Source organism: Lepus europaeus, chromosome 13, assembly GCF_033115175.1.
Source record: "Lepus europaeus isolate LE1 chromosome 13, mLepTim1.pri, whole genome shotgun sequence".
NCBI classification, from domain to species: Eukaryota; Metazoa; Chordata; class Mammalia; order Lagomorpha; family Leporidae; genus Lepus; species Lepus europaeus.
In genome coordinates, this window is record NC_084839.1 from 98,337,890 (window position 1) to 98,364,053 (window position 26,164).

The 26,164-nt window shown below is 43.9% G+C and overlaps 1 protein-coding gene across 1 annotated transcript in view; it reads right to left on the bottom strand.

The window, feature by feature from the left end:
- Positions 1-10,810: 10,810 nt before the first annotated feature.
- DAAM1 (dishevelled associated activator of morphogenesis 1) overlaps positions 10,811-26,164 on the bottom strand; it is a 191,731-nt gene continuing 176,377 nt past the window's right edge. The window contains exons 21-25 of the mRNA XM_062210082.1: positions 23,200-23,307; positions 21,587-21,647; positions 18,119-18,250; positions 15,126-15,296; positions 10,811-13,566 (exon numbers count right to left, since the gene is read on the bottom strand). Of these exons, the coding sequence (XP_062066066.1) occupies positions 13,357-13,566; positions 15,126-15,296; positions 18,119-18,250; positions 21,587-21,647; positions 23,200-23,307 (682 nt within the window). The 3' untranslated portion in view covers positions 10,811-13,356. The remainder of the gene's footprint in view (positions 13,567-15,125; positions 15,297-18,118; positions 18,251-21,586; positions 21,648-23,199; positions 23,308-26,164) is intronic.

The window sequence follows — 26,164 nt, forward strand, 5'->3', positions numbered from 1 at the left end:
CAGAGGCAAAGCTGGGACTTGAACCCAGAGACTCGAGTATGGCATCCTAAGGGCTAGACCAAATGCCTACCCCAGTGTTGGTTCATTGTTAGCTGAGTTTTTCTTTTGAGGATTTTCCTCTTCGTTGATTTTGATATTTTTTTGTTTCAACCTTTCTTATCAAACACTGTACTTTTTGCGTAACTGTGGCTCAGTTTGGGACTTGTCACAGTAGATGAGGAGTCAGCTGGGATAGTTTTTGCCACCAAGGGACTCTGGGCAATGTCTGGAGGCAGATTTGGTTGGCACAGCTTGAGGGAGGCAGTGTTGATGGACTTGGCAGCTGTGTGCAGAGGCCAAGGAAGTTGTTTAACCGCCTACAACACTGAAAGCCTCAAACAAATAATTGTGCAGCTCAAAATATAAGAGTTACTGTCATAAGCTTTTTTTTTTTTTAAAAAAAGATTTATTTATTTTAAACTCAGAGTTACACAGAGAGAGGAGAGGCAGAGAGAGAGAGAGAGACAGACAGACAGACAGACAGAGAGTTTCTTCCATCCGATGGTTCACTCCCCAACTGGCCGCCATGCCCAGAGCTGCACCGATCCGAAGCCAGGAGCCAGGAGCTTCCTCTGGGTCTCCCACGTGGGTGCAGGGCCCAAGCACTTGGGCCATCTTCCACTGCTTTCCCAGGCCACAGCAGAGAGCTGCATAGGAAGAGGAGCAGCTGGATCTCAAACCGGTGCCCATATGGGTGCCGGTGCTTCAGACCAGGGCGTTAGCCCACTGCCCCACAGCACTGGCCCCTGTCATACACTTTTGAAAAGAAGAGTTTATCTTTTCAAATATATCTTTGTTTAAAATGTATGTATTAAATCCACCTCATCAATTGCATTGTTCACACCCTCTTTATTGTTTCATATTTGATCTCTCAAAGAAAGAGAATGAGATGTTGAGGTCATTTGTTTAGTTTAACACAGTTTATTGAGATTCCTCCTGTAGGTCTGACCTTTTTCCAAGTCAGTGAACAAAACAGGCAAACATTTCTGACTTCATGGAGCTTATATGCTAATGGGCAGAGAAGAAACAGGAAACTTAATAAACAAATTATTTGCAAAATATATGATAAATATTATGCAAAAAAAGACAAAGGACAAACCAGAGCATGGGGTTGTAGTTAAACAGGGTGGTGAGAAGCTTGTTGCTGAGAAGTGCCGTGAGAACAAAGAACTGGAGAAGATGAGAGAGGTGTGTTTTGGCACACACAAAAAACCCTAAATCCACGCATGTGAGAAACTTTCAAAAAGTTTATAAAAATGTGTATTATGAAAAAAAAGTATGCATGGATTTCAATTTTTTTGCATGAAAATAAACTTGTATTTTAATTCTATTTTCCCATGAACTTTGTGAGTAGAGTAGGGAGTGAGGGGGAGAGACAGAGAGAGAGAGAGAGAGATCTTCCATCCATTGGTTCACTCCCCAGAATACCATGACAGCCACAGCCAGGCCAGGCTGAAGCCAGGAGCCAGGAGCTCCATCCAGGTCCTCCACGTCCATGCAGGGACCCAAGTACTTGGGCCATCTTCTGCTGCTTTCCTAGGTGCACTAGCAGGGAGCTCGATCAGAAGTGGAGCAGCCGGGACTTGAACCGACACCCACATGGGATGCCTATGGGATGCCAGCATCACGGGCCGTAGCTTTGCCCACTACGCCACGACACTGGCCCTGAGCTCCAGCTCCTTTTCCTTCTCTCAGGGGAGATGCCTGGCAGCATATTTCAAATCCCTTAGGGTATGGCATTTAGAGAAGTTATTTATAAAGGGTTGGGTACTAATGAGAATAATTCTTATTTGAGTAGTCGCTTAGTGGTTGATTAAATATTTAGACATAAGGGTCACTTAACGTACACTGGTTCCCATAGTTTGGTGTTCATATTTCTGTCGCCAGCCAAGCCTCTTTCTCTTGCTCTCCCCTTTTCCTCTGCTCCACTTCTCACCTCCATGCAGCATTCATGCTGCTCTTATCTCTCTCCCACTCCCTGTCCACCTTGGAACCCTTCCCCTACAAATAAAAGAAAATAAAAGACTCCAAAGGCAGCCTGGGGGCTCACTTGGCATGCATCATTCAGCCCAGGCACAGGAGAGTACTTGAGAGAGCTTGTGGGGAAATGGGGTCTGCATGTCCACGCTCACAGCACGGAAGTTCATCAGGGGAGGATCTGGGCAGGCTCTTCTTACAGAATGCCAGGACCGATCGGTGCAATGGAGGGCATTGGAGTTGGACAGTCACCATTGGCGACCACTGTAGTTGCGATGGTTGTAACTGAGAGTCATCAGTGGGTACCAAATACAGGGGACATTTAATTGAGGAGGACACTCGGGGGGGGGGGGGGCGGCTGCAATTATGCAGATTGCATTATACATGTATACATTGGTATACATTATACTAAGTGATCAACATTTATATCCCGTGGGGGTGGAGGACTGTTGTATATGTGCAGCTGAGAATGCATAACCATAGTCTAATAAAAAGAAACATCAAGACAAGATAAAATCACAGTTGTTTTTAAAAAAAAGATTATTTATTTGTTTGTTTGTTTATTTGAGTTATAGACAGTGAGAGGGAGAGACAGAGAGAAAGGTCTTTCATCTGCTGGTTCACTCCCCAAGTGGCCACAATGGCTGGAGCTGCGCCAGTCTGAAGCCAGAGGCCAGGAGCTTCTTCCAGGTCTCCCACGCGGGTGCAGGGCCCAAGCACTTGAGCCATGCTCTACTGCTTTCCCAGGCCGTAGCAGAGAGCTGATCGGAAGAGGAGCAGCCGGGACTAGAACGGACGCCTATATGGGATGCCGGTGCTGCAGTGGGAGGGTTAACCTACTGCGCCGCAGTGCCGACCCGGAGAACTACAGTTTTAGAGAAAAGATGGTGAGGGGACTTGTATTTCTCAGCTTGTAGCCCTCCTTCCATCTTCAAAGACAGCTCCTCCTCTGAGTCCCCTGTCTCCTGATGAGGCTCGGCTCGTAAGTGATGACACTGAGCCTGCCAGGACCATGAACCTTCCTGCGCAGATCCTTAACATAAACACAAAGCTCCTGAGCCGCGGAAGGTAAGGCAGTCACAGGTTCTGGGATTAGGGCGTGGCAACCTTGGAGCAGGAAGGGGCTTTGTTCTGCCTGCTACCAAAAGAAAGGTGAGGGAACACAGAGGAGTATAAGAACTCAAAATATATGACAACTAAATGCAGTACCTGATTTTAATTTGATTCTTTTTGGGGGATTTGCTATAAAGGCTAATTTATACCAACTGACAAAATTGGAATGTGGATGGTTATGATCTGATAAAATGTAGGAATAGGAATGTGTGAGGCTGATGAACATACTGAACAGTTGTAGAAGGCAATATCCCCATTCTCAGGAAATGCACACTGAACCATTTAGGAGTTTGAGGGCTATGAGACCATGTAACTTACCTTCAGATGGTTCAAAAAATTAGGTGCACACATAAAAAGTAGAAGGAGCTAGGAGAGCAAATGACAAAGCACATGGAGTAAAATTTAACAGTAAGTGAGCATGGGGAAAGGAGGTATTTCTTGTGCTTGTTTTATATTCGCAGCTTTTTGGAAGCTTGAAATTACATTTTAAAAGGTAAAAAAAATCAGGTATGCAAACTGCCACTTAGTTGTAAACATGCCCGATGTGACAGATGGTGGCTCTGTCTTGGGGCATCCACTCTAGAGGCGCATTGGCTCCTGGGAACGGGGGAACTCAGTGTCTTATGAGGCACCCTGTTCAGCTGCTGGTTGGTCTTAGGAGTCTGAAACTTCTGTATTGGCTAGGAAACATGAAATCAACTTGTTGGTGACTTCCCCTCCTGAGTTGTACCCTCCTTGTCTTCTGGTGAAATCCATAGTAAGTTTTCTCATCGTCCGTCGACAAGACATTCTGAATGCTGTTTCTCGTTCCTGGTGCTCAGGAGTCACTCTGTAAACCTCCTCACTGGGATGAATGGCCTTTGGCGGTGTTGTCTTTAAAATGGGGCTGGGGGAGCAGTTTGTGAGAACACAGCTCTCCAGCTGGGCCCTGATTGGTTCCTTCCTGCTCTTCCAGCCACACCCTTCCCAGGCCCCCACAGGGAGCTGCCCGGTAACAAGGTACATTGATGTTATGATGTAATGGATGTATGTGGTGTTGGCGCTGTCCTGAGGGTCACTGTGACCAGTGATGTAATAGAAGGAAATGAGCTGTGTTGCAGCTGGGATGTCATGTGCCCTGGGCAATTGCCCTTCCACCACTTCCCTTCCCAAACAGCCATGGAAATCAGAGCCCTTTGTTTAATTGTGGTTAGTACATTGGCTGCGGTGAGTTCCTGGCACCATGGGGGCAGCGTTGTGGAGCAGTGGGTTAAGCCAACCTCTTGTGACACAGGCATCCCACATCGGAGTGCAGGTCAGAGTCCCACCCTGGCTGCTCCATTTCTAATCCAGCTCCCTGCTAATTATGCACCTGGGAAAGCAGCAGAGTTGACCCAAGTACTTGGACCTCGGCCACCCCTGTGGGAGACCTGGATGGAGTTCCTGGCTCCTGGCTTCCGCCTGGCCCAGACCTAGCTGTTGTGCCTTTTTGGGGAGTAAATCAGTAGATGGAAGATCTCCCCCTCCCTCCTCTCTGTCACTTTGCCTTCAGAATAAATGAATGAATAAATCTTTTGAAACAGAATTCCCAGAATCTAGGGACTGGGAGACTCCGAGGCAGTGCTACAGCCTCCTGCAGTGAGAAATTCCAGAACTGCTCTGTCTAGCATCCAACATGGGAAGAGACTGACTTAGGGTTACCTCCTATGTCTGACAGCAACAGAGACAATGCAAATTTGGGTTCCTGGGTCCTAGAGTATTGCTTAGAGATTGGTGCAAGGGAACAAAACAGGCAGAGGGAAATTTGGGAGCGGATCTTCCGTGGGGTGTGCTTCCATGGCTGTGGGTAGTTCCAGGGTTGGTTGGCATCTTCCTTGTCACAGTCTAGTGAGGAAGAGTCAATGCCAGTTGCTTGTCCTCTCTCCAGACTGTGACAGAGGGGCCCCTCCCCACTGTGTCAGTTCCCTAGAAGCGAGCCAGGAGAGATGGGGCCTGTGTGACCCTGCTGTGAGCACAGATGTTAGAAGGTCAGCCTTCAGTGTGAACTCCCAGCCATACAATGTCATCTCACTACACAGGGTCACATAGCTCACATTCAAGGCACTAGGAGAGGACTGGCTCCTGCAAATGGCATTTTTAAGAGGATTCCTAGTACGGAGGCCTTCTGAGTACCGATGAAGCTGAGGGTAGGAAGAGGGAAGGAGGGAGAGAGGGGAGGCTTTCCCAGTAAGCTTAAACCAAACATTTTAAAGGCTTATATCTCTAATTGCCTTATAAGAGCCACTAGCTCACTAGGGGCTAGGATTTCCTTTCCTTTTCACCCTCTGGCTTCTAAAGTAAAAAGTTAAGGCATCAGGCACTGAGGTCCTCTTGGTCTAAGAATTAATCCAGCGGTTTTAGGCACAGGGCTGAAGTTCTGAACTCTGGAAGCTTGAATGGAAGTCAAGGAAAAGGTATCTCACTGGGACTGGCTTTACTGTTGTTGTTGCTTGCTTTTTAGGTAAACCCAGGTGTCAATAAATCAAGGGAGGTCAAAAGAGCATGAACATTATCAGAGGGAGTTCAGGGGAGGGTCTGCGGGGAGCATGTGCAAGCGAGGAAGATGGTTGAGTCTGATTTGGTGAGGAAGTGTCTCGGCAACGAACATAGGGGCTTTTTCTTTCTTTTCTTAAAGTACATTGGATATTTTGGAGCCTCTTTAGGTTCAGAGAAAAATGGAATGGAAGGTATAGAGATTTTTCCATATTTTGTATTAGGAGTTTTTAAAATTTTTAGTTATTTATTTGAGAGGGGAGGGACGGGGGGAGGGGAGGAGGGAGAGAGAGAGAATATGAATCATCCATCCAGTGGCTCACCCCTGCAAATGGCTACAACAGCTGAGCCAGAAGCCAGGAATTCCATATGGTTCTCCCACGTTGGTGGAGGGGCCCAAGCACTTGGTCCATATTCTGCTGGTCTCCCAGGCATAATAGCAGAGAGCTGGGTCAGAAGTGGAGTAGCTGGGACTCACCAGCTCTCTGATAGGGGATGCCAGCGTCATAGGCAGTGGTTTAACCTGCGGCATCACAACTCTGGCTCTGTGAGTTCTTTGTCTAGTATAATAATCCTTTGTCTGATGTGTGTTTTGTAAATATTTCCTCAATCTGTGGCTTGTCTTTTTATTCTCTTGACAATGTCTTTCACACAGCAGAAAATTTTAATAAAATCCAGCTGATCAATTCTTTCTTTCATGGACCATTCCTTTGGTATTGCATCTAAAAAGTTATTGCCAATCTCAAGTTCATTTAAATTTTCTCCTGTCTTATCTTTAGCTTTATCATTTTGTGTTTTACATTTGGTTCTGTGATCCACTTTGAGTTTTTTTGTAATGGATATAAAATCTGCGTCTAAGGTTATCTTTTTATATGTGAATGTCCATTTACTCCAGCACTATATTTTGGAAACACTGCTCTCATGATGCCTTTGCTCCTTTGTGAAAGACCAGTGGACTCTATACATGTGGCTCTCTTCCTGGGCTCTCTATTCACTTTTCCCTTGCCAATACCATACTGTCTTGAGTACTGCAGATTTAGAGCATGTCTTTAAGTTGGAATGTGTCCTCTGTCAATGTTGTGTTGGCCATTTTGGGTATTTTGCCTCTTCATACAACCTCTAGGATTCATCTGTTGATAAATGAACTTGCTAGGATTTTGATTAGAATTTCATTGAATCAGCCGGTGCCATGGCTCACTAGGCTAATCCTCTGCCTGCGGTGCCGGCACACCGAGTTCTTAACCCTGGTTGCTCCTCTTCCAGTCCAGCTCTCTGCTGTGGCCCGGGAAGGCAGTGGAGGATGGCCTAGGTGCTTGGATCCATGCACCGGCATGGGAGACCAGGAGGAAGCACCTGGCTCCTGGCTTTGGATCGGCGCAACGCAAAGGCCGCAGCAGCCATTTGTGGGGTGAACCAACAGAAAGGGAATACCTTTCTCTCTAATTCTGCCTGTCAAAAAAAAAAATTGTATTGAATAAATAGATCAAACTGGAAAAAAAATGACATTGTGACAATACTGATTTTTTCCTGTCTATGAATATGGGATATCTCACGTTTCATTTGGCTGTCTTCTTTCATTAGTTTTACAGTTTTCCTCAATTGGACCTTATCCATGTTAGACTTCTACCTAAGCATTCCATTTTGGGGAGGTACCAATATGAATATTGTTTTAAAATTCAAATCCTACTTGTTCACTGATGGTTTTTAGGTAAGCAGTCCACTCCTATGTATTAGCCTTGTATTGGGCAATCTGACCTTTCTTTTTAAAGCTGCTGCGAGAGGTACCACCTTACCTACCCTATATCTATTTTCCTGAGTTATTGCTCAGCATCACTGTCACTTCTGCTCAGGGTACTCCCTCTTGTCCTGCACTTAGGAATGTTTGTCTACCCTGGAGGTGGGGGGAGGGAGGGAGGAAATATTTAATATTTTTTTTAAGATTTGAAAATCAGAGTTACAGAGAGAGAGAGAGAGAGAGTCTTCCATCTGATGGTTCACTCCCCATTTGATTGCAACGGCCAGAGCTGCACTGATCCGAAGCCAGGAGCCAGGAGCCTCTTCCGGGTCTCCCACGTGGGTGCAGGGGCCCAAGGACTTGGGCCATCTTCTACTGCTTTCCCAGGCCATAGCAGAGAGCTGGATTGGAAGTGGAGCAGCCGGGTCTCAAACCAGTGCCCATATGGATTGCCGGCACTGCAGGCCAGGACGTTAACCCACTGTGCCACAGTGCCAGCCCCTCATATGAAATATTTAAAGACTTGTTTATTTGAAAGGAGTGAAACAGGGTGTGGGGAGGACAGGAAGAGAGAGAGAGAGAGAGAGAGAGAGAGAGAGAGAGAGAGAGACAGGGAGAATCTTTTATCCACTGGTTTACTCCCTTTTAAAAGGCTGCAACAGCCAGATTTGGGCAAGGCTGGAGCCAAGAACTCCATCTGGGTCTCCCACACGGGTGGCAGGAGCCCAATAACTTGGGCCATCATTTTCTGCCTTCTCAGGTGCATTAGCAGGGAGCCAGTTCAAAAGCAAGAACTTGAGCCAGTGTTCCAGTATGAGACATCAGCATTGCACGCAGCAGCTTAACCCACTGCACCACAGCACCAGGAAGACATTAACAAGAAGTGCTTAGGGATAACAGACTCCTTTGCTAGAGAGATGTCCCTGTATGACCACAGCGGGTGTAAATGATGTGAGAAGCTGATACTGAGAATCAGTATTATAGAACCACTTCCTTCCGCCCTCTCCCAAAGCACAAGAAACTACAGGCAAAGGAGCAGAGAAAAATTCTTTATTCAAATGATGTAGAAAATACCATACTTTGGAGCCTCTCTTTCCCACCAGAAACAACAACAACAACAACAAAACGTACCAAGGTTTGGTGAAAATAAGGATCCCCTTTGTCTGAAAATCCTGTGATCATGTTTGTTTGTTTGGTACCATGGAAACCCACAATTGGCTGCAGTAGATAAACCCATGGCAGGGAAGAGACAAAGGGCAGGTCTGATATTTTCCCCATGAGCCAGATGAAAAATAACTTTGATTGGTGCTTGTTATGGAAAACACTGAAATCTTTATGAACTCCTTCCTCTGGGGGCCTCAAACTTTCTCAAAGAGAGTTTTTATAAGTTTTCATATTTTTTTTCCCAATTTGTGGTTTCTGTTCTCCTTTTGCTTACGGTGTCTCCCCCCGCCCTGAAACTTTTTATTTAAGGAATACAAACTTCTTGCATTTCACAAATACAACTGTAGGAACAAGGAATTCATAGGTTTTAAGTCACTAATTAATAACGGTCACAACTGGCCTTTATTCTTGAACAAGAAGGAGGATACGGAGACTTTTATAGACCACAGAGAAAATGAGCACAGCCCTCCACATGGTGACGGTGCATTAACAACCCATGCACGGAGCCTTAGGCCCTGACCTTAAATCACCCAAACACAGTTCAGGGTTTTCAAAGGCAGTGTGTATGGAACTAAATGTTATCAAGTAGCTGTTAAGGCTGGGGAGCTCTTCATTTAGGTTTTCCACTAAGAAACAGCTGATGTTATAAAAAAAAAAGTCTCCCCTTCCAGAACTTGGCCTTTTGAATAATTCTGTCTAAACCAGTTTAATAAAGATTACCCTTTTTATTTATGCAAACCCACGTTGAGTCAGAGAAAAGAGGCAACGTTCTCGCTGGATTGTGTAATCTCATGCCCCCTACTCCACCAGACAGCAGCACATTTGCCTCAATGATGAGTCCTCTGGGGAAACGGAAGACCAAAACAAGTGTAATGATCTTAAATGGCCAGGTTCCCCTACTTCTACCAGTGCACCATAGGCAACTAGTGCTTAGGTGGCTCTGTACACAGCTACACACTCAAATAGGCAATGATCGTTTGTGAGATGGAATGCAACATTTGTTTAACATGTAGAAGATTCTCCCTTATCCAGATGTCAGCTTCAGAGACCAATGTAGCCTTCAACTATGATGCAGCTATCCAGTGACTCAGCAAAAATCAAGCTGGTCAGCAGTTACCAGAACGTCATGAGCCCATTTCGAAGATCAGAGGGTTCGTATGGAGTGCCTGCGTCTTCCATCACTGGCGCAGTTTGTTTTCAGCTCGACTTCAAAGGGACTTGAGGAACTGGCATTGTGACACAGCACGTTAATCTGCTGTCTACAATGTTGGCATCCTATACGGGTGCTGGTTTGAGTTCCAACCGCTCCACTTCTGATCCAGCTCTCAGTTGATGTGCCTGGGCAAGCAGCGGAGGATGGCCTAAGTATTTGGGCCTCTGCCACCCATGTGGGAGACCCAGATGGAGCTCCTGGCTCCTGGCTTGGGCTTGGCCCAGCTCTGACTCTTGTGTGGCCATTTGGGGAGTGAACTAGCAGATGGAAGATCTTACTCTGCCTTACAAATAAATAAAAACTTAAAAACAGCAAAAATCAAAGTGGGGTGAGGATGAAGAGGTGTGCAAAGTGAAACAGGACTAAGGAAAAGCCCCTGACTGTCAGAGAATATTTATAAGATGTTTGTTGAACTGTACGGGTGACACTTCCCACATTGATCTGAATCAAAAATTAACCTTTAAGAAGAAAATGCTTCAAAATTGAGAAGAGTTTTGATCTTGCAGGTCAGAGACTCTTTTTTAATTACTTACATTACTTTCTAATTACTTAGATTTTCTATAATTTAAGTAATTCTACTTTACATGACACAAAACTGTATAGTTCATATATGAACCAAGAAAGAGGTAGTGTGTGGTACTGAGTGCTTCTGTAACACAAAACTATAACCCTTCCAGGCCCCAGTGTAAAACTACGTTTGTACTTCCGGTTTGGTAAGCGATCCGCAATATTTAAATTCAATGGCAGGGGCTGGGGGTGGGGGGAAGGGGCAGGTACTGCACGCAGTGATGAAGATGATGCTTGGGATGCTGACATCCCACCCTGGGGTGCCTGGGTTTGAGCCCCAGGTCCACTTCCAATTCCAGCCCTGCTAATGGGCACCCGGAAGGCAGTGATGGCTCAAGGAACGGTGTCCCTGCCACCCACGTGGGAGACCTGGATTGAGTTCCGGGCTCTTGGGCTCAGCTTGGCCTACCCCTGGCTGTTGGGGTGCATTTGAGATCTCTCTTTCTGCCTTTCAAATTAAAAGAAAAATGTTACTAAGTCCAATGGTGAAAACAAACAAGTTTGATGATGTTCTTTTAATAATATTAGAAAGCATATATGTACACCCAATGAATTCATCTCTTTATTGCATATTGCTATTTTTTTTAAAAAATGTACAGTCTCAACACATACAACATTTTTCTTGGTACTATAACAGTCTTGCACCTAAAGACTAAGTTGTTCCAACTACTAAGCTAACAAGATACAAGACATATAATTAAGTTTACAAATTAAAATGCTTTTTATTTTTGGCATTAATTTAAAAAACAAACAAAAATCTTTAAAATACACACCCAAGAGAGAAAAGTGGCTACTTATACCAGCACCAATCTAAAAAGTAGTTTTGTTGTTTTTTCAACCATGGCACATAGGAATTACCTGCACACAGTTTTCGGGAAAGGAAACCAAAAGTGGAAATGGCAAAGAAGGCCTCCCAGGATGGCTGTGTCATGATGAGGATGCTTAAAAAGGCCAAGAGAGACATGGACACAAGCTTGTTCCCTTAGGTGACTCTCCCTCCGCTTGTCTATTCCTTAAACTCTAAGACAAAGCCATTGTCAAAATATGGTTCTAAAATTGAGCCAGACCAAATTTCTCCTGCTAGAAATAGAAAAGAATATACATAGAGGCACTTAAGTTAAGGAACAGACAAAAGCCATCACTATAGCCCACTCCTCCTCATCTCCAGGACTCTCTAAGTCTCTATGCCTTTACTCCTGCACTTGCAGACCTTGGTTAAACAAGGGACGGGGGAGGGCGACCTCTGCTTTGCACGTGCGACTTTCATTTGCAAGAGTCACTTTCACAAAACGTGTAGGATGTTGGGAATTTTGCAATGAGGAAAAAAATGTAAAACCGCAGCTCTTGACAACTCTTAGAGCACTATTTCACAGCTTTCACATAGCACAGATACCTTGCCATCTGCACTAAGCATCATAGTTTATACAAATTATCTTTAAACAGTACGATTCCTGTACAGTGCACACACTGGTATTCTGTTCCTCCCCTAACACCCCATGAGAACATATGCTCCTTGGGAACAGGGGTTCTGTCTTGCTTACGATTGCAGCCCTACTATGCCTGGTACATAGCAAGTGCTTAATAAATATTTGTTAATTGGCTGAAAAACTCAATTTAGCAAGTAAATAATGTTCTAGTGCAACTGGACAAACTACTCCCTCCACAGGAAACCCAACCACAACAGGATTGATGGAAAGAAAAGCGAAAATGTTACCCCCCTCCCCCACGACAAATAAATAAAAGAAAGCAAAAAAAGACCCCCAAAACAAAAAAATCCCCAAAGTATCCAAAAAGTAACAGTCCTCTTTATATAGCATATAATTTAAGGATATTAAGAGTTGGTAGGTTAATGGTAAGCATCTACATCTTATTTTCTAATGTTCATTGTTTTGTTCTCCCTGAGAGCTTTATTTTTTGGACTGAAATTTTACAGGTAGCTTTACTGACACACAATTTAAAATGACAACATATAAACAGCAAACCACTTCAAATATACTTAGAGATAAACAGAGCTGGGCATCTCTGTTGACACTGCCCGCATTGAGCATACTATGTGTCCTTTAGTCCAGGTCTATGTTTACAGAAGATGTAGCCTGCACTACAAGACAGAAAATAGAAAATACCAAGAAAGGCACCCCATACAAATTTTGTTTTAATAATCTTATTACCTTCGGAGAATAATTCTTCTAAGCCTTGGGTGGGAAATTTTATTTTTATAACAAGCATATTCTGGCAATCCTAGCCTTTAACAAGGGCATGGATTGCATTTAGATAAATAGTGTTTTTTTTTTTTTCCCAAAAGCAATTTAAAGAATTCATCAAGAGCACTTGGCAGAAAACTTGATGAAGTTAGGGGGGGAAATGGATGTTCAAGTTTTAAATATATAAAGAAATTCTGATTGACATTCTACATAATTCAAATTGTGTGCAAGATGTTCTCAATAAACATTTATAGACTATATCCCTGCACCAATATCAGAAATTCTAATCTGGTCCTATCAATTACCAGCATCACATTGCCAACTATCAAAAACATTTTAAGTCTATATTTTTCCAACTCCAGTTCCACCAATGAAAATAATTTCAAAGTACACCAAGCCTGGAAACCACAAAATATTTTATAAGCCTTTTTTTTTTTTCCTTTTTCTTCTTCTTCTTCTTTTTTTTACACCAGGGAATGTCTCTGTCATCTCTTAGGAGACAGTATTGTGCTTCTGAAAAGTGATGGTGATCAGGGTGATCAGGGAAAGAAAGTGAGCAGTGAGCCACACTCAATATGACGCAAACACGAAGGGTCTCTGAGCACACACATCAACAGAACATTTTAAACCATACATATAGGTCTCTAGACAACACTCTGACTTCTATATACACTTTTAAATACATATATGTACACCCATAAATTTACACACACACACATTCACTCACAGATGGAGGAAGACATTCCCACTGTTTGGACTGCAGGGCAGTGTCATGAAATGGTCTAGTCATTTCAAAGGTCTGGCAATGAGCGTTCTAGAAAAGTACTCAGAGAAAATCAGAAATTAAGCTTTGTGACTGGTCTCTCCCGGCTGCTATCCGCCATCTGGCTGGTGATGCGTTTGCGATTCCGTTTCAGTTTAGACAGATCTTTGTCAAACACTTCTCCTGAGCGTAACGCTGAAACAAGGTCATCAAACTCTCCGCTTTCTTCACTGTTCTCTTTTGCTTTTCTCATTTTACGTTCTCTTTCACGTTGTTCTTTGAGCTGGAAATAGAAGGACGCCTCTTAGGGACATGTGAAGACCTTGTGTTTTGTCACTGCAGCTGAATTCTGGAAAGTTCTGTCACAGACAGCTGAGCTCGTGACAGCTGCTGCCTCTTACGAGAACGGGGCCGTGGGGACCTGAAGTCCTGCTATAGGACACAATGAAAGAAAGCTACCACGCACCACTCCGTGCTTGGACTCTTACCATCTAGATGGATATTCTTGGTACAAGAAGAAAAATTGAGGCAATCTGTGTTTCTACAATGGAAACAAAGTTCCCACTACTAAGTAGACCTGGAATACTGGTTTCTTTATGGTACAGAGATCCTGGAGCACATGGCCACCAGTTCACTCTCCTTACCTCCAACCTTAGCCTGCATCTACAGTGGACGCCTGAGACCCGCAGCACAGGAGCTTCTGTTCTTAAAACCCAAATAATGAGACAAAATGCAGGCGATCCAGATAAACAAAATGGGAGAAATGCATCTTTAATTCGACCACCAAGAGCTAAATCACTGTGAACCTTTTTTGGGGTTTCGCCCACCACTCTATTTTCTATATTAACACCTACTTTACAAACAAAAAGATTTCATATGTGGGCTGCTGATTTGTGTCCCAGCCACTCCACTTCTGATTCAGCTCCCTGCCAATACGCCTAAGAAAGCAGCACAAGATGGCTCAAGTTCTTGGGCCCCTGACTCCTGGCGTTGGCCTGGCTTAGCCTTGGCTGTTGCGGCCATTAGAGGAGTGAACCAGCAGAAGGAAGATCTCTCTCTTCCCCTCTGTAACTCTGCCTTTCAAATAAATCTTTAGAAATAAAAATAATAGATTCTATCTGTGGAAGCTTTACTGAATCATTAAACAGTCCTTAAAGGACTGTATAAATATCCCATTATGTAGCTGTTCCATCATCCAGAACAAATCATGACATTTCGATCATCTCCAACATGAGGGTACAAGAATGCTGCTCCCTTTTTCGTAAATTTTGATTAGTTCTTCAAAATGATTTCCAAGAAATGGGAATTCCAGATCAAAAGACATGGATATATTTTTTAAGGCTTTTGGATATTTACTATCAAATCATCTAAAAGATACTTGACAGCAATATAAGTTCCAGCAACATTCTAGAAAGTACCACAGTGACTTCCTTCTTGCCAGAACATGAATGGGAGTGACACAAAAAACCACGGAGAGCAGGCGTTTGGCATAGCAGTTAAACCAGCACTTAAGGTGCCCGAGTCCCGAGCCACAGCGTCTGGGTCTGAGTCCTGGCTCTGGCCCCAGTTCCTGCTTTCTGCTAATGCACACCTTGGGAGGGTGTGGCGATGGCTCAAGTAGTTGGGTCCCCGTCACACAGAAGAGACCTGGATCGAGTCTCCTTGCTTTAGCCTCAGCGCAGACCCAGCTGTCCAGGGCATTGGGGAGTGAACCAGTAGATGGAAACTTCCTCTTTGTGTTATGTTGGTTTATCTCTCTGCTTTACAAAAGACAAACAGCAACAAAAACCCAAACTAGTGAAAAACAAAAAGCCAAAAATCCCCAGCTAACTGAACTCTTACCTGAGCTTCCATGCAAGCCCGGCGCTCTTCCTCCTCCTTCCTCCTCCGCATGTTTTCGTTGTCCTGCTTGGCTTCTGACACGGCTTGAAGAAACTGATCGAAAATGCCGAAGAACTCATCTGGCTGTATTTTGCCAGCCTCTTCCCCAAAGTGCTTCACTGCTTTAGTAAACTGGAAAAAAGGTTTTAAGGAGTTGAGTGTTCCAAGAATTTCATGGAGGACTTAAAGCTGAGTCAACCATGACTTGACAGATTTTCGTGAGCTCCTATTTATCTTTAGCGGCTGAACATGTCTGCTAATATTTCTATATTAAAATGTCAATACTCTTCAACTTTGAAACTGTTTATTCCTGTAGATCTTATTTCAGTTTAACATCTGTGATTATCTATGATTTTTATTAACTAAACAACAGTAAAAACAAGAAAGCAAAATATTTTAGGGCAGAACACCCAAGACACAAAACTAATTGCAGACTCAGCAGGAGTAGGGAAGGTTGCACTTTTAACTTTTCTTTGAAGTCCTTTAATGTTATTTATTGTTGCCAAATGGTTAATAATGACCGCAAATGGGATCCAGTACTTCTTAGCTGCTTTTCTTAATGGTAAGTAATGCTGGTATTGTTATGTTGTCTCCTGGGTCTCAACGAGAAAACTAACTGATTATGGAATCATTAATGCAACCCAAAATTTTTGGCTGAGAATACAATTTTTATTCTAAACTCTGTTGTAGAACCCATTCCAATCTTTCTAAAACAGTCAAATATAAAATATTAATGAAGAATTTTTAAAAAATTAAATAATGAAAGTGTATAATGTATGTATACATATAGAGTATGTATACATTGTTTTCATCATAACTTGAGTATGCTTCCAATAGTCTTAGTATTATGACCATGCAAATAATGTGATTGACTGTTAAAATTATCCTTTCTTCTGTTTCTAATGCAGTTACTCCAAAGCTACTAAGGATAGTGCTCTTGGCTTCAAAGTCAAAGGAATTCTCTTTTCCTGTGCCTAATCAATTACGTAACATTTCCCATATTTGTAATTTATCTTTAGACTATGACAAGCATATGTAGTCCTCTTCAAACCAACAGCTTCTAATTGATTTTTTCTTCTATTGACTTAACTATATTGTTAAGCTTCTCTGATGGTTCAGTACCACCATGTATCTTAATGAGAATGTTTTCAATATTTATTCTTTAATAAAACAGTTTTAGACTAGTGTATAAGAGGGGTACTTCAAAAAGTTCAAAGAAAATGGAATTAAAAGTATTTTGGTGCAAAAACTTTTTTGAAATCCATGCATAGTTTTTTCACAATATGCATTTTCATGAACTGGTTGAATAACCTTCAAATGCATGGGTTTCAGAAAACTTTTGTAGCAAAGTAAACTGTCAGTTCCATTTTCCATGAACGTTCTGAACTACTGTCATACAGATATATTCATATATATGTTTAGATGGAACATAATTTTAATCATATAATAATATGTTCTTTTCACCAGTTTTCTTTTTATGGAGTTGTTGTCAATGTTTTACTTATTTGGAAATATTCTGTTAGAAAACAGAGCTCTTAAGGGAAAAACAAAACCTTTTTCACACACCACATAGACTGCTCAGGCTTGTCTCATGGTTTTTAAAGCTAATTTCTAAGAGTTCTGGCATGAACAAAATATTAACAAACAGTCCACAGCTGAGTTTCTCAAACATTCGAATTCATGCCCTTCAAGTCATCCCTGGCTGATCTTTTTATCTAGGAATTCTAGTGACGATGAAGTCATGTATATTTTAGTCTTAGAAAGAGCTGAAGAGAATTAGGCCCAGATTAAAGTTCCCACACTGAAAAAAATAAAAGGAGGTTGTGGATTGCTATGAAAATGCTTGGGTTCCTTGGTGAAGTGGGTGCTGTGCCGGGATGCTGGGGTGGCGCACTCCAGAGCGGGTGAGGCACACGTTAAGACAGGGAAGGGCTGTCACAGTGGAGGCTTGAAACCCGGTTGATGCCATCGGGTGGCTTTACTTCACAGGAGATCAGAGGGTGGCTGAGCCTCTATTTGCAGTCACTTGTACGTGTCTTGTCTTTTCATTTAAATACGGCTAGAGAGAGCATTTAGTGTTGAAATTAGTAGGCCCCTGTCAATGCAGCCCGCTTCTTCAGTGTAGCTGGCATGCACATTCATATCTATAACTGAACAGTGATCAGCGAAATGACATCGGTTACTCAAGCTTTGCAGGAAAGACTCAAGTGAAAGAAGATACAGTGGCAACTGAGCGATCTGCCGGGGGAAGAACTCGCTGGGTGGGGAAGGGCCTGGAGACCATTTATACTGTGTGTGTGCACGCGAGTGTGTGTACTCAGGAATGTGTACACATTTTTAACAGGAAATGAGAGTGAGAGCAAGTGAGAGAGCGAGAGAGAGAAGAGGGAAGGGTAAAGGGCTTAGTTATTAACCAATGAAAAGTTTCTCCTCTACTAGAAAACAAAATATCGAAATAGCAAGAATCATATAAAGAAATTTCTTACTAAAAAAAACAGATCCTTTTGTAATGAGGCTGTGACTTAAAGGGCATCAGTTAGTGAGTTCTGCTGGAGGTTTGGAGAGGTAGGATCTTGTCCTCCCAAGGCTCCATGTTGGATGAGCATCTCAGACACAGGTTCTGAGCTACATGGTCTTAGTCATACCTGCCGCTGCTCTTTCCTGGCTCCAAGAGAAAACTGTCCAAGTATTTACTGGCCTGCAAGGTCCTGCTAAACTAAAGCCCATTCAGCCCAGTTAGACAAGAGTGTGCTTCCCCTAATCCTAGGCTTGGGAAGGAGAATCCACGCTGTGTCCTACGGAACAGTGGCTCCAGGAAACAGCTGTCTCTGCTCAGTGCCCGTACGCTGATGTCTGGACCCAGTCTTGCTTCTCCCGAAACAGCATCAACTCTGCCAAGTACAAAGCGAAGCCCAGCCCTGCCAGACAGCACCCAGCAGGCCGGGGGAGCTCACCAGGTCTTTAGCTTCTGCTAGAAGATCTTCAACGTCAGAGAAGCTGAAGCTGGCTACGGTGATGAACTGGCTGACCACAGACACAAACTTGTCTCCGGGTTGCGGGGGCTGAGACTTCTGGTACTCAAGCTCCTAAAGCACAGGAAGGGGTGAAAGACAGGGTGGGCTTCAGACACCGACGCCTTGTCTCCTGCGGTACGCCCCACATTTAGTAAATCTCAGTGGCAAACACATCAAGACTCGACCTAAAACCCTGGGATTCTCTCACTCCCCTGCCCTTCTTGTCCCGCGCCCATGGGCCCATCTGCAAACAGCAATTTAACCAATCCTTTGAGTCCTTTATCTGTGTGGTTTCTCATTCTGATTTTGGAAAGTGAGAACATTAGCATTTGGCCAAAATTAGTGGAGGTTAAACAGTGGGGGCGGGGGGGGGTTCAAAAGGTCTCAGGAGCAAGCAAGGAGCGGTGCCGTGGAGTCTGTGCTCACACCCCCGGTGCCTGTTCTGCTTCTCTCTTCCAGGCAGCCTGTACTTATGTGCTAGTCCACGGCATGTAGGTCAGCAGATTTCAGCTGCAGCCTTTGGTATCCTAATCATCTACCGCTCTTCTTGTCCACGTGGGCTCGTGAACAGGCAGGGAGGGTCACCAGTCTCTTGTTAATTGTGTGTATTCGCCAGTTCCATGAAGAACACACAGATGATTCCAGTCAAATTTTATTAATTAATTTCAACCACTGCCGGGTGAACTTTCCCTCTGAATGCCTGTGGCACTCCTGTGAGGGAGGCATCACTATTCCTCACCCCCATACGGACATAGCAATTTTTGCCCACAGTAGCAGATCAGTGTTGGAGCCAGAATTTGAACTCACGTCTGCCTGCTTCCAGACTCAGTAACAACTCTGCTGGATACTACCTGGCTTAACCGGGGTGCCCCATATTCTTCTGTACCCGCTGCAACAGAGGTACTAACAGGCAGGCGTGTAGGGCTCACAGGCTATGGTTTCTGGCTCAGCTCTGCCACTAAATTTTTTTTTTTTCCACTAGTGGGAAGTGGATCTGGGTCTCAGTGTTCCATTTTTAAAACGAGGGCAAGAGGCCAGCATTGTGGCACGGTCGGTTCGTGTCCTGGCTGCTCCACTTTCAATCTAGTTTCCTGCTAATGCGCCTGGGAAAGCAGCGGAGGATGGCTCAGGTGCTAGGGCCCCAGCTACCCACATGGGGGACCCAGATGAGGCTCTGCCTTTGGTCTGACACGGTCCTGGCTGTTGCGGCTGTTTGGGGAGTGAAACAGCAGATGGAAGTTCTGGTTCTCCCTTTCTCTAACTCTGCCTTTCAAATAAATAAATCTTAAAACAAAAGATAAGATGAGGGCAAGATCCACACCACCAGGAAAATTAAATAACAGAAATGAAAGCTCTTGGGAATTACAGAGCTGGCTCTGATTGGAAGAAAATATCAGGATTCAAGTATTTTGCTTAACAGTGACTGGATGTGTGTGCTGGCTGTAAGGATGGCGAATACACTTTAAAGTGTTTAATGTATAATTTCTAAGAAGTCCACATCTGATACCTTCCAAGACTATAATCAACTTAGACAAAGCACAACTAGGACACCTGTGTATCCGACAGGCTGAGTGCTGCTTCCCAGTGATTTCTTACAATGTTACATCTTCACACTTATGTTGCTAAGAATATGAGACAATGGGGCCGGCGCTGTGGCACAGCGGGTTAACGCCCTGGCCTGAAGCACCGGATGCCCAGCTGCTCCACTTCCGATCCAGCTCTCTGCTGTGGCCTGGGAAAGCAGCAGAAGATGGCCCAAGTCCTTGAAGCCCCGCACCTGCGTGGGAGACCTGGAAGAAGCTCCTGGCTCCGGATCGGCACAGCTCCAGCTGTTGCGGCCATCTGGGGAGTGAACCAGCAGATGGAAGACCTCTCTCTCTGTCTCTACCTTTCTCTGTAACTCTTTCAAATAAATAAAATAAAAATCTTAAAAAAAAAGAATATGATGCAGTGTATAGAACCCAGAGGATACAGAGAGTTCAGCAGAATTGTTCTTTTTTTTTTTTTTAAAACAAACAAACAAACAAACCAAGAACTGAAAGATTTCTTTTGGCCTTTCTCCCCGAGCTGCCCTCGGCTTTGCTCTGAGTCAGCGGAAGCTGGGGGCAGTGTTCACCAGCAGGCTGAGGACGGTTGTAGCTGCCACGCTCGTCTGACAGTGTCCACGGGGAGGAAATGCAGACAGAGTGCCAGTTATAAAGCAAGGCTCGCTGAAAAGGCTCGCTGTGATGTGCAGAACGGCCTTTCTCGGGACGCGGGGGAGGCTCATCCCTGTGTCCTGTGTCTCTGGGCCCACGGAGCTGGGAGAGTGAGCACTCCATCTCCTTTTCTTATTAAACAGCCCTTTCCAATCTCTACACAAATATACCACCACATGCTTCTTATTAAAAAGAAAGAATTAAACATAATTTAAATTTTTATTAGTGGTGTATCTTTAACTGAATCACTTTTTCCTGGCATAGTTTTATGGTTAAAAAAATAAGAGGGGAGGGGCCTCATGGCAATATTGATAAGTGACCTGCAAGGTCTTTGAGAAGGGCACCTTTCTAAGCTGCCTGCTGCCTGCAAACCAGTTCCCTTGACCAAGCAAAGAACAAAGCAACAGAGCTGCGCTTACACTCCCAAGTGAGGCCCCCTGGATCCTGCCCTGCTGGCTGGTTCTCCTCCCTGGGCCCCCCTCTCGCCCACATGGCATGCACCAACAGCCATATTTCGTTCCACACCCTCCTCTGTCTCTGGAGGCCTGACCTGCTCCTCTGAGGCCTAGGTTCAGGCTGGCTAGTGTACCTGGGACACCCTCCTTCCCAGGTATCTAAGTGCGCCCACCCTCCTCCTAGGCCATAGCTCCAGGTTCATCTCTTCCGGAAGAGAAGTTCCTCTGATACACGCCATTGTTCCAGAAGCTTCCAGACCACCTTCCACCAGGCCCTTTCCCCTTCTTATCTGCAAGCTGCCGGATGGAGGAATCTGGCTCTTCTTCACGATTGCAACATCTACCGGCAAGGATTCTGAATCATCCCGCCCCAGGCCTCTACACCCAAGTGTCTGCTCAGGAAACCTTCCCCAAAGACGACAGAGAGCAGCGCTGGTGCTCTGAGAACAAAGACCATTGTTAGGAGCCCTTGGAGACTGAGAGGGGCCTTGAAGACCAGCCCAGGCCACTGCTTCCCAAGTACACTGGTAGCACTGGAGGCCCAGTGTCCAGCGACACCCCCATCGTCCTGCTGCCGCTGCCTGCAATCCAGTTGCCGGGCTAAACACTGCCAGCCTCTGCTTCTTGGAGGTGGTTGTTCTCTGCTAATCAATAAAGGTTTATTTCAGGCCAAGGCAAGTAGTAAGGCATGTGCTAGAACACCAGCCCTGAGACAGGGAAGACTCCAGGAGTTAGAACGCGAAACAAGTACTCACTGTCTCTACGGCCTTCAAGCCACTTCTCAGGGTGCTCATTTCTTTATCCAGCTCAGTCATGCTGTTGTAAATAGTAACATTTTAGTAATCAAACAGTAACATTTTAGTAGTCAACATGTGGCTTACAGGTATTAAATGTAGGACGAATTTAAATATTTCATACTTTGTAAGTCCATACTAGTTTATTTCAAATGTTTAAAATTTCCTTCCATGTGCAGATCTCACAGAACTCACGTACTGAGTTGACTTTTGTTTTTCCTAGCCAGAAGATATATTTTATAGGTAAAACATAAGAGAACAGAAATTTCTCCTATTGGTACAAAAATACTTTTATGTTTCAATCTCACAAAAAAATATCACTTCAGCAAGTTACTGTAAAGAGAAATTTAAAACACTTGTAGAAAATGGAATCAAAAGATATGTAGTAATGTTGGTGCATTTTTTAAGTCCATGCATAGTTTTCCACAATATGCATTTTCCATGAACATTTTGAAAACCTTCTTAATCATGGATTTCAAAATGTTTTTGCACCAAAAATTTATCTTTTAGTTAGATTTTTCCACAAATGTTTAGAAGTACTATGGTTATGTAGAAATAAACTTCTTGTCATACTTGGCCTCCTTTGAAAAAGAAACTGGCTTTTCCATAATCACATTCACATTGCATTCTTCATAATTAGCATAAAGGTTTTTCATTAAGGTTCTGGTAGTATGAACATTATAAGTCAATGGATAAACTCTCAAGAAAAAAAATAAATTTTTAAAATGAAAATTTTCAAAGTTGTACTAACAAGCTTTCATCTTAATGACCTTAATAAAGAAAGATTTCTGGACTTCTCCCATATGCTTTCTATTTTTTAGCTTTTAAACATTAGAAGTTAAAACTTAATTCCTGCAGTTAATTCACGCCCTGTAAAGAAATCCACCCAAACCTCATTTACTTTACCAAATCCTACAAGCAGAGGGAAAACATCAGCCTGTTCATCAAATTTTTCAAATTCATTACAAAAAGCAGGCAATTTAAATATGTTTACAAAAGGAGAGTCAAAGGGGGAGAGAAACCTCCACGGAAAACTAACTGTTCTCCAGTCTCTGAGTGGTGTGAAGTTTGTGGTAGAAGTTCAGCAACTTTCCATTTTATTTTTAGCTGCTCGATTTGCATAAAGACTGCTTCTCATTAGAGGGCCGCTGTGGTCCCAGGAGCCTGTGCGTTTGCGAAAATTACTAGAAACAGCCATGCAGCTAAGTCACCTCTGTGCTTAACCATGAATCTAGGCTCACTTAACGCGGGGTCTCCTACCTGGATTTAATGGACTTGCCTCCTGAGAATACTAGTGAAACCACATTTTGTTTCTGTTTTCTTAGTCACTCAGAAAATTAGTTTTTATCAAAGTTGAAAACCACATGCAGTGGTATTTCAAAGGTATAAACAGATACTCAAAAACTTGTCAGACTTTGAGAGATTCAGATATGATTCAAATTTGATTTCATGCAACATTCAGGGGGAAAACAAACAGAAGGACCCACTTCATGCAACACTAACTAACCATCTCAGTGGTTCATGCACAGTTCCAAAGATTTATAAAACGAAGACAATTCATTGTGAGTACTTACTTTACTTTTGCTGCTTGTGGAATATCTCTCAATTCTTCATTTAGATTGAGAACCTTGGGATATTTATTTTCCACAATAGTTATGAGATAGTGCAAAAGGGTAATGTTCCTACAATTAAAGGAGAATTTTAAACGTGGTTAATATCTGCACGTGGTTTATATGCTCATGTGGCAGAAGCCGCCATAATGCTACATTCCTGCTTTAACTTAAAAATGTGGAGGTTTTGGCAAATCTGGGATTCTTCAAAGGAGGGGATAATGAGAGCTTACATGGGCCTACAAAAATAGCTGTCAAAAAGGAAGCATACATTTTCTAAAAAGGAATGGTAGGGGCGATGAATACATTTTGGGTCCTTGATGAACATGCTTGAAAATCCAGGTAATGTGACAGGTGATGGTAAAACCGAACCACCGCCAATGGACGCAAGCTCAAGTTCACCCACAGAAGACGCAGCTCCAACTAGGACTAGGACGTGTCCTGCACATTCACAACACAGAGAACTTGGGGGGGGGGGGGGGGCGAGGGACACTGCACTCCGCTGAGGAAGGAAGTGTCCGAAGGATTTGTCGTCCAGAGGCAACTCACTGTGACGATTACTGATCGTATTTACTTAAAGTTTCATCCAAAGGGCGTTCAGAAGGTGAGGCAGTCTATCAGGGCCATAGGATCAGCAGGCCACAGTCCAGTTCTGAATCCACTTCCTAAGTTTAGCCACACTTCAACGCCTCACTGTGGAACGCTTACCAGTTCCCTCTCCAGTGGTGGGTGACAGGGCTGCACCCTGACTGACCTGCATTGAAAGGGGGTGTCTGATAACATTATCTATTATGCAAAGTTGTGCTCAGTGGCTCCCAGTTGTCACTGGCTCTGCTGTCACCTGCACTCCAGATGTCTGGGCTGACCCCAGAGATTCAAGCATTTGTGGAATGACAAGGGTCCAGGCATGGGTATTATTTAAACCCTCCTGTGAATCTAACGTGCAGCCAGGATCAAAGTTACCATACCAGGAAGATACAAATGCAGTTTTTAAAAAATATTTTCATAATTTAGGCAGTTTGTTCATTCACAGTACTCCCAACTCAATCCTAACCCAAGTAAATCCAAGTTGTTAAATAATTTTCTTTTCCTTAACAATGAAAATAATTTCAGGTTACCCTTGTGGCTTTACAGAAAAATACAATCTGGGGCTAGCACTGTGGCACAGTAGGCTAAGCTTCCGCCTACAGCGCCAGCATCCCAAATGGGCACAGGTTCGTGTCCTGGCTGCTCCTCTTCCCATCCAGCTCTCTGCTATGGCCTGGGAAAGCAGAAGAAGATGGCCCCTGCACCAGCAAGGGAGACCTGAAGAAGCTCCTGGCTTCAGATGGTCTCAGTTCTGGCCATCTGGGGAGTGAACCAGTAGATGGAAGACCTTTCTCTTTGTCACTCTCTAACTATAGCTCTCAAATAAATAAATAAAATCTTAAAAAAAGAGAAAAATACAATTCGATACCTAAGTCAACTGAATCATATTTCTTTCTTTTTTTTTTAATTTACTTATTTGAAAGAGTGAGAGAAAGAGAGAGGGAAAGAAAGAGAGAGATCGTCCATTCACTGATTCTCTCCTCAAATGACTACAATGGCCAGAGCTGGGCCAAGCCAAAGCCAGAACTCCATCCAGTTCTCTCATGTGGGCAGTAGGGGCCCAAGGGGATTGAAGTAGAGCAGCTGGGACTCAAACTACCACTCTACTATGGGACACTATCGTTGTAAGCAGTTTAACCTGCTGAGCCACAACACTGGCCCCACATTTTAGTATTTTTTAATTAACAAAATTTGAGAGGCAGAAAGACAGCGCTCCCATCCAGTCTACTCCCCAGTGCCCTCAATGGCTGGGCTCTTGTTCTTAATAATTAGAAAACAATTAGCCAGCAAAGCAAGACGGCAGCCAATAATTCTAGCAGCTCGTTTTTCCCAGTGTTCAGCTGTGTCCTTCTGCTTGAGCCTTGTCCCTCAAAGAACAAAATGCTAGCTACTGTCACAAGAAAAGAATAATGCTATTTTCTTCATTGCCTTTCTCTCACTCTCTCTCTCTCTCTCTCTCTCTCTCACACACACACACACACACACACGAGAGAGAAACTTCAATGAATGTAATTAGCCATATATGCCTTTCTTACTGTAGAAAGGTCGAAACCAGGTCAGAACTTCGCACATTTGTTTGGTATCCAGCTAATACCTCATTTGACTAAACACAAATTCTCGAGGAATGCATAGCAGCAAACAAGCACACATCTGGCTGTCCTGGTTGTTACCAGTAACACGAGCTCCCAGTGCTGTGCCCCACCATTTTGGTTGCAGTTTGAGCACTTGCAACCAGACACATGCCGACTGGCTGCTCACTGGCAACGCACGCTGCTAGGCACTGTGGGGTTTACTTAGGGATCACATATTCACAGGCAGAAGACAGAGGGAAATAAAATAAATGAGAAACAGTTTTAACTGATTCTTTTGAAAAGGCCTGTGCATTAGGGAAATCTGCAGTCATGTCAACAAGCACATAATCATATGCGCTGGGGGTGGGTGACTTGCTTTCGTGTGTGTGTGTGTGTGTGCAATTGAAGAGAATGCCATTTCTCACAAAGGTGGCTGGTCTCTCTATGCAAGTAAGATGCTGCTGTCCACTACAACCTCCAAATAAGGTCGTCTTCTTGGTAACATGAGAACCGTGGACAGCTACACAGAGCAGGTGCTAATTCCTGTAAGACCAAATAACTATTTGTGGGGACCTCAAGCTAGTTAAAGAGACCTTGACCCTGCCTCAATTAGTTCCCCGCCCCTTATTTATTTAAAAAAGAGATTTACTTCTTGGAAAGGCAGAGCGACAAAGGAGAGGGAGACACAATGCTCTTTCCACCCAGTGATTCATTCTCCAAATGCCTGCAATAGCCTGGGTTCGGCCAGGCTGAAGCCAGGAACCAAGGAC